General features: G+C 37.8%; 1 protein-coding gene across 1 annotated transcript in view; it reads left to right on the forward strand.

Moving 5' to 3' along the window:
- MARCH5 (membrane associated ring-CH-type finger 5) overlaps positions 1-16881 on the forward strand; it is a 53542-nt gene that overhangs the window by 33303 nt on the left and 3358 nt on the right. The window contains exons 3-5 of the mRNA XM_001927572.5: positions 9110-9240; positions 16075-16258; positions 16384-16550. Coding sequence (XP_001927607.1) covers positions 9110-9240; positions 16075-16258; positions 16384-16550 — 482 coding nt within the window. The remainder of the gene's footprint in view (positions 1-9109; positions 9241-16074; positions 16259-16383; positions 16551-16881) is intronic.

Here is a 16881-nt window from a genome sequence, read left to right on the forward strand (position 1 = left end):
TGCAGCTTGGATTAGACCCCGAGCCTGGGAACATCCATATGCCGTGGGGGCGGCCCTAAAAAAAAACAGAAAGAATCCAACTAGTGAGGCTCGGTTGCTGCAGAGGCGGAGGTTTGTTCCCTGACCCAGCACAGTGGATTAAAGGATCTGGCATTGCCACAGCTGTGGCATAGTTCAAAGTTGTGGCTCAGATTCCATCTCTGGCCCAGGAACTTCCATGTGCCATGGATGTGGCCATTAAAAAGAAAAGAAAAGGGATCTCATAGTTTTAATTTACATTGCTTTATTTGTGAGGTGGCTAAACCATTGAAAGCAAGAAAGAATGCTGTTGATTGAAAAAGGGTACTAAATACAAAATACATTTTCCACAAACTTAAAGTTTTCCATTGCTTCAGTTTACTTTTTTATTTTCTAAGCTATCCTTACTCTCTAAGAATGTCTCCATTGTTTTTCTTGAACCATATGGCCCTCTATTACTCACATAAATCCAACCTGTTACTTTACTGATTGTTCTCAAAGTACATCGTTGGCTTATTTCAGTACTTGAAAACCAGTATAGGCTTAAGAACTCAAGTACCTTCTTCATATAATTAAGAGGGTTTTTTAATTTATTTTTTAAATTATTACTTTTTTTGCTTTTTAGGGCCACACCCACAGCATATGGGAGTTCCCAGGCTAGAGGTTGATTCAGAGCTGTAGCTGCCAGCACACCACAGCCACAGCAATGTGGGATCCACGCCATGTCTGCGATCTACACCACAGCTCATGGCAATACTGGTTCCCTGACCCACTGATTGGGGCCAGGGACTGAACCCATATCCTCATGGATACTAGTCAGATTTCCCTCCTCCTTGTCCTTTAAGCAAAAAATACCTTAATTTCTTACCTCAGATTTTTATGAAATGGTTTTGGGGTTTTTTTGTTGTTTTTATTTTTTTGCTTTTTTTTTTTTTTTTTAAGGGCCACACCCCGAGGTATATGGAAGTTCCCAGGCTAGAGGTCTAATCAGAGCTACAGCTGCCGGCCTACACCTACACCACAGCCACAGCAATACCGGATCTGAGCTGCATCTGTGACCTACACCATAGCTCACAACAACACCGGATCCTTAACCCACTGAGCGAGGCCCAGAATCAAACCCACAACCTCATGGTTCCTAGTTGGATTTGTTTCCACTGCGCCACGATGGGAACTCAGAAATGGTTTTATTTTTATACCAGAGTTCTAAATCATAAAATTTTCCTCAAACATCTCTCTTGGATTATACCTCTTATTCCCAAATTCTTTTATGCCTTAGTATGCCATTTTTGAAAGAGCTAATATCTGATGTTGTTACAGCAGAACACTAAGTACTATATTAAGAGCTTCGTATACATTGATTTTCACAAAAACTTTTGAGGTAAATATCTTCATTATCATTACGCATGTAGAAATTGAGGTCCAGAGATAGCATTTTGTCCATGTTCATATAGTAGACCCTACCTAATCCTTACCCACCTTGTTATTTTGCCTCCTAAGGAGCCTTAGGTGAGTTTCTCATATAAAGGGGAAAAGAAAATGAAACAGTAACGGTAGGTTGACTTTCCTTAGAAAGATCCCTTGTGAAACAGCGGGTTAAGGATCTAGCGTTGTTACTGCTGTGGCATGGGTTCAGTCCTTGGCCTGGGAACTTTTGTATGCCATGAGCACAGCCAAAAAAGTTGACTTTCCTTAGGGTATGGTTGCCTAAATTTTATGATAGCCTACGTTATTCTCAAAAAAGTAGTTTTTCTTATTAATAAAGGTAATTCTCATCATGGAGAATTTGAAATATATATATATTGGTATGTTTAAAGAAAAAGAATATGTAATAACAATTCCTTGGCATATATATAGTATTGAATATTAATATTGCCATCTATTTTTATGTAATAATAATAACTGACAATGGTTTTTCTTTCATCATGACAACTTTTTCAGCTTTTTATTTTGAAGTTCAGAGAATTTAATACCTTAGGAATGGTTTTATCCTAATAAAAAGACATTCAAAACAATGTTTTTCTCTAATAAATTTTGATGTTTCTTTATCCTTTCCAATTCAACTCTCTTTTATATTAAGCTACTTTGGGATCAGTGTTACATTGTCTTTCTTTGTACTCACTTTGGACACAAAATCATGCAGATTCTATTCTAGTTTGTTCTGACTTTAAATAATCATAGTTTTCCTAAAATAGCTTATTTGTTTTAGCATGTCTCTCACCAGGAACTTCCTATTGTGTTATGTTCTTCAAAGATCTGGCCACAGTTTCTATCAATTAACCCCTACTTTACTGGCATACTAGATTTTTAAACACATGTAAACCCTCTGAATAAAGTCTTTTGCTTCTAGTTAGGTCTTTTGGCCTGCCCCCTCCTTTTCAGATCATAGATTTCTAGGTTCAAGGTTAACTTCTGTTAATTAGTAAGTACATACATACAGTAATTTAAAAACTCTTATCCTTACCCCATCTATAATCTTAACTTTAAAAAATTATTAACATCTTTCTATATAGTTTGTATGATACTATCATATGTTTGTTTATTTTGCTGTAAAGTTTTCCAGTTGTTTAATGTGTATTTATTGTTTGTCCCTGACTAGATTGTAGGCTCCTTGGAGGCAGAGGCTGGTGTGTTAAATTTTATTTACATTTATTTTAATACATAGTAAAATGCTGTGTGTACAATAGGTGCTTAATAAGTACTTAATAGTTGACCTTATAGCTCTCAAATATTCTATGGGCTATTTTATTCCAATGAGAATAAATTTAAGCTTTCCCTTGGCACAAACTATGTAATCATAAACAAATACCACAATGGTCTTTAGTTACTATTCATACACACACACACACACACACACACACACACACACACACACACACGCACACACACACAGAGGAACATGGTGCTCATCTGCTTCGACTCTAGATCTTTTATTCTTTAGTGTTGTTTGTTTTGTTGTGAGAGGTTTTTGGTCAATTATTATTAGTCTGGTTAAATAAAAAATTGTCCAAGAACATAGCCTTTCTTCTGTTTACAATCTGACTAAGTTCTTGTTATTAAGGAAAATAATTTGCAGCTGAGTTTGCAGGGTGTTTGTTTTTACATAAAAAACGGTAAAATCTCAACCCACAAATACAGCAATTAAAAATGAAACTTACATAAACTCGTCTGAGGCTCTTAGATCTAGCCTCCAGAGTCTTAGTGTATAAAACAGTGATGAATTCTAGAGAAAGAATTAAAAGTTAAAACTACTACCCATTAAAATTCCCACATACTTTTAACTCTTAATTGAATTGTGGTTTTGATATTATTTCATGTCCTCAAAAAAATCTACATTTGTTGTCTTGAGACCATGTAATTAATACTTTTGTTTTTTAACAAGTAATTGAGTCAGATACTTGCCACAGAGTGCTGCAGCTAGGTCCTGTGCCATTATATTCTAACACCCTGTGAAACAAGCCAAAGTGCCCTGATATACTGCCCAGTACCATGTGCTGAGATAGCTTAGAGAGTCCCTAAGAGTGATGCCAATCATCATTTAAAAAGCATTTTTTTAAGCACCTATCTGTACATGGTTCTATCCTAGGCACTGTACAAAACGAGTTAAACAGACATGACCCCTGCCCCCTGGGAGTTTTCAGTCTAAGATGATGCTGACATGGACAGACATAAAGGACATTGAGACAACTGAGCAAACATTGAACAAGAATATAAAGTACTAACATTATGCACAAGCAAAGGGGTAAGTGCATTTCGTGGGATAGTATGTAAAGGAAGCCTCGTGGATATGAATGGGGGGGATAGAGCAATTAGCCTCTATCAGGTTAGGTTAGTTTTCATTGGGAAGTTGGGTTTTCATGGATTTAATCAAAATAGGGATAGGACATTCCAGAAATAGTGTGCAGCAAAAAGAAGACTTCGAGCAAGGAAAGAAATTTAGAACTACATTGTTAGACTCTTGGTGGCCTCCACAATCTGCAATTCTGGATGGTTCTGAATCTCAAAGTGGGGTTGATGTTTTGGCTTAGCAAGTCGGCATTTGAGTTGGGTCTGGGTCAAAGCTAGTTGTATGCAAAGCAAAAAGCAAACCAGTAAAACCCGGAAACTTGAGTAGCTTCTGCAGTATATTTTTCTTGTTAAATCTCTTTTTTAAATGTGACCATTTAACAGAAACCCTGGAGTTCATGAGAGCTGATACCATCTCAGGAACTTACGTAAGGTTATCTTGTGAAGCATTCAATTATGTTTTGTGTTAGAACACTCCAGCAGCATTTAGGAATTACTTCCCAAGAACTGGTCAGGCATGTTTTTGAGGATACCTTTCTATCCCCAAGAAAAGTCCTGGCAATTCTGGATATCATAGTAAGCAATGCCAGGATATTCTGAGCACTATGTATTACCTGCCCTTCAGTCATTAATTTCATAATTTTCAAGATGTACCTTTAACACCATGCATACAGACTTAAATTTAAATCACAACAAATCTACTTTTGCAGAGTCTGCCAGATAAAATTGATTACTTCTTTTCAGTAGACATGGACTTAGGAGTTTCCCTAGTAGTTCCCAGATCTTTCTTTGATGTCATTCAAATCTGAAATGTGAAAATTTGAATTTACCGAAAACTTTAGGGTACAGTTATTTTCTTTACAAAAGCTTTATTGTACAAAAGAATTCACAGTAGATTTCCTAGTGTCCTTTAAATTATTGAATTTTCAAAACTTGTATTTATAAAAATCTTCTCTAATTGCCATTCATTGTATAAATACAGTATTGTTGAAAACATAAGTGATGAAGCCCACTGAGGCATTAAAAATTCAATAACGCCTTTTTAAAATACTTAAACCTTTTTATTTTTTATTTTTTTTTAAACCTTGTTAACCTTACATTTTTAACTTGTGAGGTTGCATTCATTCATACTTCTTTCTCCCCATTAGAATTGAGGTTTTTAAGGGCTAGAGTCTTGCCTTTCTTTATTTCCCATACCTCTTTTTGTTGTAATAGGACAATAAGAAGAATCTAGTGGCTGGGGCTATTTTCCTTTAATGACACCAAGTCATAGGATAGTAGCACATGATAAGCTTCCTAATAAGAAAAGTATGATTGAGGGATGCCATCCAGAAATTTTCAGTGATTGGAGTTCCCGTCATGGCACAGTGGTTAACGAATCCGACTAGGAACCATGAAGTTGAGGGTTCAATCCCTGGCCTTGCTCAGTGGGTTAAGGATGCAGCATTGCCGTGAGCCATGGTGTAGGTCGCAGACTCGGCTCGGATCCTGCGTTGCTATGGCCCTGGCGTAGGCCAGTGACTACAGCAGGGATTCAACCCCTAGCCTGGGAACCTCCATATGCCCCGGGAGCAGCCCTAGAAAAGGCAAAAAGGCCAAAAAAAAAAAAAAGTTTTCAGTGATTGTTCTTATTCAGCAAATAGCTTGCCTAGGTAATCTTTAGCCCTCAGAAATACTTCCCCCAGTGGCAGTTCATGATTCTAAATGGCATTTTTAACACTGATCACTTACCCTTCCTTTTAAATATTAAACTAATCTTGGACTCTTCTATCTGGAAGAGACTTGAGAGGTTTAGGCAAAATAAACTAAGACAAAAGCTCAGACAAACTTTTGTCAGGAAAACTAGAATTGGGGATTATAAAATGCAACCAGTGTGTTCATTTAATCCAGCACATCTGTTTCATATGACCCAAGGGATGAGTAAAATATTTTCCAGAAGGAAGTATGAGGATTTGTTTATTTTTGTTTGTACAGAAAGAATTCATACCCAGTGATTTAGGGAGAAAATTGAGTTTACGGTGTTAGAACCTTCTGAGATCTTTTAAGGGAAAGACAATTCAAATATCTCTATATTGTCCATGTTCATTAGGTAAAATTGGTGGTGATGGATTACTTTTTAGGAACTATTTCTCATCTAATTGACCTTTTACTTTTTCTTAGAAGTTATATTGCTTTGCTCCATCAGTACATTTTTCTAACTACCCTTTTGAAAAGGTGGGAGGAGGGGGAGGTGAGTTGGAAGCAGATAAAATACCTTCTTTCTTAATAGAATCTGATTCTGACTGGGTAGAAAATAGTCTTATCACTTGGGCCTCATACAAAATAATGAAAAAGGAAGGCCTAAAAGTAAATACGGTTGACCCTTAAAAAACATGGGGTTGGGAGTGCCAACCCTTTGTGCAGTCGAAAATCCACATCTAACTTATAGTCAGGGAGTTCCCATCATGGCTCAGTGGAAACAAATCTGACTAGCATCCACAAGGACACAGATTCAATCCCTGGCCTTGCTCAGTGGGTTAAGGATCCAGCATTGCTATGAGCTGTGGTATAGGCCACAGACACGGCTCAGATCTCATGTGGCTGTGGCATAGGCTGACAGCTACAGCTCTGATTCGACCCCTGGCCTGGGAACCTCCATATGCCTCAAGTGCGGTCTTCAAAAGACAGAAGACCAACAACAACAAAAAAAAACTTATGGTCAGTCCTCCGTATCCACGGTTCCCCTCTGTCCATGGTTTTGCATCCATCAATTCAACCAACAGAATTGTGTTGTACTGTAGTATTTACTATGGAAAAAAAAGCCAAGTATAAGTGGATCTGCACAGTTTAAACCCACCTTGTTCAAGGGGCAACTGTATTTTAGGCTTTGCATGTGGCCATGTTCCTATAAAACTTTAATTACAAAAACATTCCACGGACCATAGTTCCTCAAACCCAACATTAATAGGTGGAAACAGAATTAACAAGTAAATTAGAGTATAGTAAGTGATAAGTGCTCTGGGAAAAATAAAATAGAGCAGAATAATCAAATAGGGAATATGATGAGTTAGAAGTTGACAGTATGGGCCTCATTGAGGTCAAGAAGAAGAGGAACCAGCAAGGGGGACTGAAAAATGATTGACTAGTGAGGTAGAAAGAAAACCAAGAGATAGTGACGTCCTGGCAATGCAATGAAGAACCACATATTGGGAAGAAGGGAACATCTGTCGGAGTGTGGTGGAAGGCCAAATAGAGGAAGGCTGAGATTAAGCCATTGGCTTTAGCTGTGTGTAGGTTGTTAAGGACTTTGATGAGCAGTTTTGGTGGAGGGGGTTCAAGAGAGAATTGAAGGAGAGAGAGTGAAAACAGAAGTCTTTCAAGTAATTTGGTTGTAAAGGGAGCAGAGAAATGAAGCAGTGGGAAAAGAAGAATCAAGAATTTGGGGGTGGTGGGGGTTTTTGTTTTTTAAGACAGAAGAAATAAATGACATGTTGGTTTGATGAAAATAATCCAGTAAAGGGTGGGGGGAAATGAGAGTAGAAGTGAATTGCTGGAGCCATGAATTGAGTTGGCAGGGGGGTGAGATCTGGTATATAAGTGAAGGGATTGACTTCAGATAGGTGTGATGTGGGTAGGTAGATACATGTGCTGTAAAGAGTCTAGTTGTGTTCTCTTGTGGCTTCAGTTTTCTGATTTAATAATTACGATAGGGAATATAAAAGCTGAAGTTTTGAGGTTTTATATTCACCTATTTAGCTTTTTGTACCAGCACTAGAGGGGTCTTTGGTGACTCACTAAAATGCTTTTTATTGTGCCTTCTGAGGAAGTTATAAACCTAGCCCAGCAAATTTGTGTATTTTAAGGATTAAATCCTACATTATGAGATTAAATAATGACTCATGTGTGGCAGAGTGCCTACTATCATGTAGATATTCAAGAATTGCTAACTATTACTAGAGGATGTAGGGTCAGTATGCACTGAACTAGGCTTACTTTATCTCTTTGGTCCCAAAAGATATCTTGTCATAGTTTTAAATGTTATATGTAAGTTATATTTTGACAAAAGTAGGTAAATATGCTAAATTTAAATCTTAGATCTCTTGGACATCTCTCCTAATGTTCTTTCTTCTTCACAATGTGGTCTCTCTTTATACAGTGACTAGTGATATTAATTTCTTTGTACAATGAAAATAAATTGATTTTGTATATAGCATCCTCCTGTAGATTGTAACCCCCAGAGGTAGGTAATAACTCATATATTTCTTAAGAAAATGTCTTAAGTAATATTTGTAGATAGAAGGCATTCAACAAATGATGATTACTAAGTCAAGGTTTCATGTTCCTTTAGTTAAGCTTAAGATATTCAGTTCTTTCGGCCTTGCTCTAATTCAGGCCCAAGACCTTTTCACTACTCTTGAAAATTCTGGAGCTAAATTATATTGGGCTTGATGGTAGTTAATTAGAATTCCTCCAAGTGTAACAATTCCTAAGTAACTACCAGAGGGAGGTAGTAACCAAATTTCACTTAGTAGGCACATATAATAGAAGCATAATTGGCGCATACAACTGTTAGAATGCCATAAAAACTGGCATGATCATTAAAAGAACCTTATTAGAGAGTAATACTCAGCTAAGTGTAGCATATTGAAAATCAAAGTAAGATAGATTGACTTGATGTAACCTGAAGAAAATAGCCTTGGATCCGGTATTGCCATGAGCTGTGATGTAGGTCACAGACTCAGTTTAGATCCCGAGTTGCTGTGACTGTGGCATAGACTGATAGCTGCAGTTCCAATTCAGCCCCTAGCCTGGGAACTTCCATGTGCCATGGGTGCAGCCCTTTTAAAAAAAAAGAAAAAAGAAAAAATAGCCTAATTGCCTTCATACACTGCTAAGGAAGTAATGAGTGAAGTCAAAGAAGTTATATTCTTATCAAGTACTAGAGAATCTAATTGTGGCCAGGAACTGTTTGGGAAAGAGCAGGCTGAAATGGCCATGTCATTCTGCTGTAGCCAGTGTGATTAACAGAGTAAGAGAACTATTTTCCTAAGAAGCAGCTGTGTTTGTGTTAGGTTTACTGATAAAGATAAAAATTTGAAGAGAGTGTTTCCCAGATTTAGGAAGTAAAACTTAGCTATTCGTGCAAATGACTGAGAAATTCTAAATCTTTTGAAATTCAGGTTCCTATTGCATTTATCAAAGTTATTTCTAAAGCATCAGAACACCCAACTTCATTAAAATATTTTAGATCTGTGAAGATACTGAACAGGTCTTTTTTTTTTTAAGGTATTATGTTGAAACTTTACTTGTTTTCTTTGTATTATAGGTCCAGTTGTTTACGTCTTGGATCTTGCAGATAGACTGATCTCAAAAGCCTGTCCTTTTGCTGCAGCGGGAATAATGGTTGGCTCTATCTATTGGACAGCTGTGACTTATGGAGCAGTGACAGTGATGCAGGTTCACTATTTTATTCTATTTGATGATGTTACTTTTGATATGAAGATCAGTTAGATAGGTTTTTATTAGGAGTTTTAAAAATTGTTATTTTGGGGAGTTCCCACCTGACTAGGAACCATGAGGTTGCAGGTTCGATCCCTGGCCTTGCTCAGTGGGATAAGGATCCGACGTTGCCGTGAGCTGTGGTATAGGTCGCAGATGCAGCTCAGATCTGGCATTGCAGTGGCTTTGGCGTAGGCCAGCGGCTACAGCTCCGATTAGACCCCTAGCCTGGGAATCCCGATATGCCACAGCCCTAGAAAAGACAAAAAAAATTATTATTTTGAACAAGTAATAACATTCTCATGGCTTAAAAATAAGAAAATATATAAAAATCTATCTAGGGGAAAGACTTCCTACTCCTCTCGCTCATTTGCCCAGGTTCCCCTCTCACCATGTAGCCCCTAGTATTAGTTTCAGATATATTCTTCCATACTTTCTTTGTTCATATGCAAGAAAAAATAAATGTTCTCTTACATACACTATACCTTCCCCTCCAAAAGGAAGGATATTAGATCTAAACATAAACACCTCTTTTTCCAAAAACAGTGAATTTTGAGGATCTTTTCACAAAAGTATGGAGAAGAGCATAGCATTCTTTGTATAGATTTTCAACACTTTACTAACCAGTCTCTTGTTGATTAGACAATTATTTCTAGCTTTTTGCTATTACAAAACAATGCTACAAATCAGTAACTGGTGGTAAAGATGAGAGACTTAGATTTTGAGATTTAGTCCCAGGCCCTTGACTCTTCTTACTTTATACTTCTTCCTTAAAGATTTCCAGCTATCATAACTCTGTGTTTTGTGTGCAGACCTGTGCCTTTTGCCCTAACCTTTTCCCAGATTCAATCCTATAAGAGCAGTTTAGGAGTTCCCGTTGTGTCGCAGCATAAGTGAATCAGACTAGCAACCATGAAATTGTGGATTCGATCCCTGGCCTTGCTTAGTGGATTAAGGATCCAGCATTGTCATGAGCTGTGGTGTAGGTCACAGACACGGCTTGGATCTGGTGTTGCTGTGGCATAGGCCATCTGTAGCTCCAATTTGACCCCTAGGCTGGGGACCTCCATATGCCTCAGGTGTGGCCCTAAAAAAAAAAAAAGTAAAAAAAAAAAAAAAATTCTGTAAGAGCACTTTGGTTCTCCTTAAATGACCTCTTGTGCCTTCACACTATTATTGAAGTAAAACTTATGTTTTTCCTCAATTTGAAACCTAAATTTATTCCCTGCTGTAATTTTCCTATATCTTTGATTTCTACAATTATGTTTCCATCTACTCAATTTATAGCCTACATAGGATTACCTTTAACTCTACTTCATAGCTTGTATCTAGTCAATTGATCTAGTCCAGTTTCTCTTTTGATATGTCTTACATCTATGGCTTCCTTCCATAGTCTTTAAGACCTGACTTACTGTCATTCCTCCATCATACCTGGATGGCTAAAGAAGCCTCTTGGTTGTTTTAACTTCATTCTCTTCTGTCAATCCATCCCTCCAAATAAATCTTGCTAAAATAATGCCTTTCAACATCTTACTTCAAATTTTACCATCTTCTTTGCCTTAAGTAATCATTTTTAAAAGCAGGACGTATATTGATTAAGTGTTTCATAATAACCTTAGTAATAGTTGACACACATAGGTTTGTAGGTGATATAACTTGCTTTTCTTTAATATAAACTAAAGAGCACCTGAAGAAAAAGGAGATTAAGGGAATTATATGTAATACTCTAGAAATTGCACATAACCCATCTATGCTAGGTCCATAGTGAGCAGTCTTTCTGGTTGCTCCATTAATAATCATGATGAGACAGAATATTGCAAGGCTTCCTCATAAAATGTTGGTGACACCCCAGAAATCTGGATATAGTCACTGGAATGAATCACAAATCATTTGTCATAGGATAGTGGGTAAAAATTGAGAACCACTGACTTGAAAAAGATTCCATTTCCCTAACCTGTTACCAGTGTTCTCCACAATCGTAACTTCATTCTACCTTGAGGCCTCTTGGACTGTCTCCTCCACCCATCCTTATGTTATGTCCTTTAGCTTATGTCACCCTGCCTGCCTAATGCCTCTCCTCTCTCCACTTACCCAAATTTAAACCCTCCTTTAGCCTTAGTTCAGCCACTTTTCCTCCATGAAACCTTATCAGGCAACTCCTGCCCAGTGTGATTTCTTCTTCCTCTACATTCGTGTCTTTCTTTTTTCTTTTGGTTTTTTGGGTTTTTTTGTTTGTTTTTTCCGTTTTTGGCCTCTCCACGGCATATGGAGTTCTTGGGCCAGGGATCAGATGAGAGCTGCAGTTGCCACTTAGGCCACAGCTCACAGCAATGCCAGATCCTTAACCCATGGTGCCAAGCCAGGGATTTGAATCGGTGTCCCAGCACTCCCCAGATGCTGCCAATCCTATTGTACCACAGCAGAAACTCTAACATTCATGTCATACTTTTAAAAATTGTATTGAAGTATAGTTGATCTACCGTGTTGTTTTAATTTCTGCTGTACAGCAAAGTGTATGCCATTTTAGTTCCTCAGATGGCAGCTAATCTACTGTTGACCAAGTGCTATTTCTTAGGTTACCTAAGTTAATTAGCTTTTGCTATATTCAGGCTTTATTCTTCTTATTAACAAGTAACTTCCTTGAAAGTAGAGACAATCCTATACATTGATTTTCCTTGTATAGCATATTCACAGACTTTAAAAGACTGTCACAATTTATTTATTTATTTATTTTTTTTTTTTGGTCTTTGTTGGGCCGTACCCGTGGCATATGGGGTTTCTCAGGCTAGCAGTTGAATCAGAACTGTAGCTGCTGGCCTACGCCCAGAGCCACGGCAACACGGGATCTGAGCCACGTCAGCAGCCTGCACCACAGCTCATGGCAATGTGGGATCCTTAACCCACTGAGCAAGGCCAGGGATTGAACCTGAGTCCCCATGGATACTAGTCAGATTTGTTAACCACCGAGCCATGATGGAAACTCCAAGTACTGATTTTTTTTAATATGCCCTGTTTTATCAAATAGTAATGGGTTTGTTGGGGAGCAGGGGGATTGGTTTGGGGGTTTTTTTTGTTGTTTGTTTTGGTTTTGGTTTGGCTTTTTTGGGGTTTTTTTTTGTTTGTTTTTTGCTTTTTAGGGCCACACCTGCAGCATATGGAAGTTCCTAGGCTAGTGGTCAAATCAGAGCTGCAGCTGCCAGCCTGTGCCACAGCAATGCCAGTTCCTTGATCCTTAACAGTCTGTGTGAGGCCAGGGATTGAATCTGAATCACAACAGGAACTCCTGTAACAGGTTTGACTAATAATATTCTCTACAGTTATTTGTTAAACTCCAGTAATGAGTATCAGTTTATCATTAGATCAAGGAAGTTCAGGACCATTCGCTAGGATTCACAAAGATCTGAAAACTTAGAGATAATACTTTTTTTTTTTTTTTCTTTTTAGGGCCACACCCATGGCATATGGAGGTTCCCAGGCTAGGGGTCAAATTGGAGCTGCAGCTGCCAGCCTACACCACAGCCACAGCAACGCAGGAACCGAGCTGCATCTGCAACCTACACCACAGCTCATGGCAACACCGGATCCCTGACCCACTGAGCAAGGCCAGGGATCGAACCTGCATCCTCATGGATACTAGTTAGATTTCATTTCCATTTAGCCATGACGGGAACTCCAAAATTGTACATTATGTAATATCCAAATACATTACACAGAACTATATTTGTAGATGAGGAAACAAAAGCCCTTTGAGACTGAGTGATTTCTCTTTAAGACCTAATTGACTCTAAGAATCAGGGTGGCTCCTTTTGAGGAAAAGATTTTAGGCTAGATCAATCTTAACAGAATCTTGATAATTAGACATTTCAACAGCAGGAGCCAATTAAAGAATATAGTTTGTATCCCCTGTAAAGGGCCACCAGCTCTATTTTGGCCTTTTAAAACCTATTAGTGTGAGTCATTAAAAAAATTAACACTGAACTGAGGTCTGTGAAAATACAAAACAAATTGAAAGCCCTGATCCCCAGCCTCAAGCAGTATAGTCTGAGACAAGGTATACTTGAGTGAACAGCTGGAGAGCAGTTAAAAGGTTATGTAAAGAGATGTGAAGAGAGTGCAGAAAACTACATTCACGGTATTTTAATTCAATAAAAGTGAAAGATCATTTGAAGTTATGAAAAAATAAGTCTTAAGCTGACCCTTGAAGGGAATAATTTGGATTAGTAAAGAGGAAGAAATGATATGAGTGAAAATGAACATGTTAATAGTGACAGTAAAAAGGTTAATAAGGTGACAGAAAAGAACTGAAATTATAAGACATGTATATATGTGTTACCATTTAGAAGTAACCTTCACGTGTGCTGTCTCACTTGAAAAGATTTTTTTAGCTCAGAAATGAGAGAGATTAGCTGTGACAGTAGGTAGGTGCTATTGTGTGATTTAAGAGTATTGGGAGACTTATCTTTCTGAGTATATTTGATAACATTTGTGTACTCTGTACTATCAGCAGTATTTGGGGTTTTCTTTTTAAATTTGACTGTTTTATTTCCCCCCCCTTTTTTAATTGACTACTCTGAAGTCAAGTAAATCAGATTAAGGAATCAGATCACTATATTTTATCCATTTATTCCCATTTATTTCTTCATGAACCAATCTTAAGTCCAATCCCTGTTCATTGTGAAGATCTTGAATGGGCCCTTCCACATAAATTTCTGTTGAATAGACAACATGATAACTTTTTTTCTCACCACACTTGGCTGAACACCTTTCAAGTACTGTTGCATATAATTCTTGCTACAATCTTGTAGCATAGATACTATCATTTAACTCTTAGCTTGCAGGAAGAAGCTAATCCTATCCCTAATCTAGGGCTCTTTAAATGAAACCTGGTCCCAAAGGCAGCTGGAAAATTTTATCCTAGAATAATGGAACCTTAATAACCAGCCTAGTTCCACCTCTGCCTCTAGTGTAAAGACAAGCCCCACAAGCATTGTCCATTCTTAATTATATTACATTTAATTATCCTTAATTCTAAGAAAACCTGTTCATCACTGTTCTCCTGTTTAAGAGTAGAGTTCTATAGGCAGTGCTTTAAAATTAATTAAAACTCTTAGCCTTTCAGCATTGGTGAAAACTGCAGGCCTACCTAAGAAGATCTAGCTTTTAGCTCTTAAGCTGAAAAACAAACCTTTCTATAAGCCTAAAGTTCCATAGGCCTTTTTTTATACATGGATACAAAATTCTTACAGAAGACAGTCTATAGCTCCTGAATCTCACCTCAAAATTGAAGTCTTAAAAATAATCTTATTTTGGAATTCCCGTCATGGCTCAGTGGTTAATGAATCCAACTAGGAACCATGAGGTTGCAGGTTTGATCCCTGGCCTTGTTCAGTGGGTTAAGGATCCAGTGTTGTCACAAGCCATAGCTTGGATCACAGATGTGACTTGGATCCAGTGTTGTGTGGCTATGGCATAGGCTAGCGACTGCAGCTCCAATTCGACCCCTAGCCCAGGAACTTCCACATGCCACAGATGCGGCCATAAAAGGAACAAAAAACAGAATGCACATTATCCTATGCAAGATTTGCTAATTTTGTATTGACCTAAGTTAACGTTATTGCTTAATTCATCTTTCATGTGTTACCCTTGAGTCTGACTGTAGTAGCAGGTGGTATAACACTACGGGTATTATATTATCCTAGTTCCTTAACATTTATATTTGCACACTTCCAAAAGATGGCTATTTAGCACACCTTTTAATTCCTAGTACCTAGGCCTGTAGCTAGCACGTAATCAGTATTCAGTTGAATGAATGCTTGCAAGTATGCATGTATGGTCAGCCTCAGCTTGAGCACAAATGGGACAAAGGCCCTTTGCTGACTGTTTACCCTGTATCTTTTTTTTGTTTCCCCATTCTTAGACACCTGATTGGAAGGTTTTTACTGCTACCCCATGCTGATCACTCTATATTTTTAAACCCTAAATTCTAAAAAAAATAATAATAATAACCCAACAAAGGAAGTTTTCAACTTTATGAATTTATTTGCTAATACTTTGGAAGTATTTAAGTCACATTTAGTTGTAACTCTAAAGTGATAATATTGAAAAATAATAAAATGATGTTAAAAATAGAATGTCATGGGGCAAGCAGTATAGGTAAAGACAATCTCTGGGCCTAGGCTTCCTGGATTAGAGAAAATGACTGGAACCTCTAGCCAAAACTGGAACTCCTGTAGCAGTCCCTGGGATCTAGACCTCGGGATTGCATTTTAGGGGAGTTAGGTCTGTAGAGCAGGCATTTAGTCAGCCAAAGAAATCATGCTTAGTCTAAGATACCACTGAATGGGGAGAAAGCCAAGGAGAAATGAGCTTTCAGGCCATCTGAAGGCCAGCCTTGGCCAGCTGTGCTACCTCCTAGTAGGAAGAACAGAAAAACAGATGCTCTTCTGGAAGACACATGAGACCTAAAATTATAGCCCAGTCTAACCAAATTAAGTAAGAGGAATGGAAGCAAGAACCAGAAGTCCCCTCCCCTCTAACTGAAATGTTATTGTGGGTTTTAAAGCTTTTATTCCAAAGTAATATGAAACAGCTTGGGAGCTTTTTTTTTCCCCCCCTTGAATGAGAGACACTTCTTAAAAATAAATCAGGACTGATAGCTTTCCAGCTTATTTTTAAAACTCTATTTCTGTATTCTTTTAAAATTTAGCATTTCCTCTAAAATGAATTACACTCAAACATGCAGCCTTTTATTAGATAAGGAAATGATTGTAGCAAATGCTATCTGTTTCACAGGTTGTAGGCCATAAAGAAGGTCTGGATGTTATGGAGAGAGCTGATCCTTTATTCCTTTTAATTGGACTTCCTACTATTCCTGTCATGCTGATATTAGGCAAGATGATTCGCTGGGAGGATTATGTGCTTAGACTATGGCGCAAATACTCAAATAAACTACAAATTTTAAACAGTATATTTCCAGGTAAGACCTTGAATTATGGTCAAAACAAGCATAACAAATTAATCTTGTGGCCGATTCTTAGCATGCCAAAGATATTGTAGCTATTCTGGTTTTTTAGTACTAATACCCTACATTTTTTTCTCTAGGGATTGGTTGTCCTGTTCCTCGAATTCCAGCTGAGGCTAATCCTTTAGCAGATCATGTCTCTGCCACCCGAATTTTGTGTGGAGCCCTTGTCTTTCCTACTATTGCGACAATAGTTGGTAAACTAATGTTCAGTAGTGTTAACTCTAACTTACAAAGGACAATCTTGGTAAGATGGCTTTAATATTATTTTTTTTCAAGTGACTATACAAAAGAGAATGAACTGTATATTTAAAAAAAAAAAAAAAATGGGACCAGAAAAATATTCTATGGCTCCTGGTACCATAAGCCTCTCTCTGACCCCTACTGTCATCCAATACCAGTGAAAAGGAGGATCTGCCACAGTAGTTCTGGTCTTTTGGAACTATGCTGTGGGTCACTTCCTCCCTGGAAAAAGCATGAATCGTTACACCCATCCCTGTCACCAACAAGATATGGTGAAGAGCTTCTGCTATAGGGTCAGACTGCCCAGTTCAAATCCTATCACAGACATCACCTTG

This window comes from Sus scrofa, chromosome 14 (assembly GCF_000003025.6).
Source record: "Sus scrofa isolate TJ Tabasco breed Duroc chromosome 14, Sscrofa11.1, whole genome shotgun sequence".
NCBI lineage: Eukaryota > Metazoa > Chordata > Mammalia > Artiodactyla > Suidae > Sus > Sus scrofa.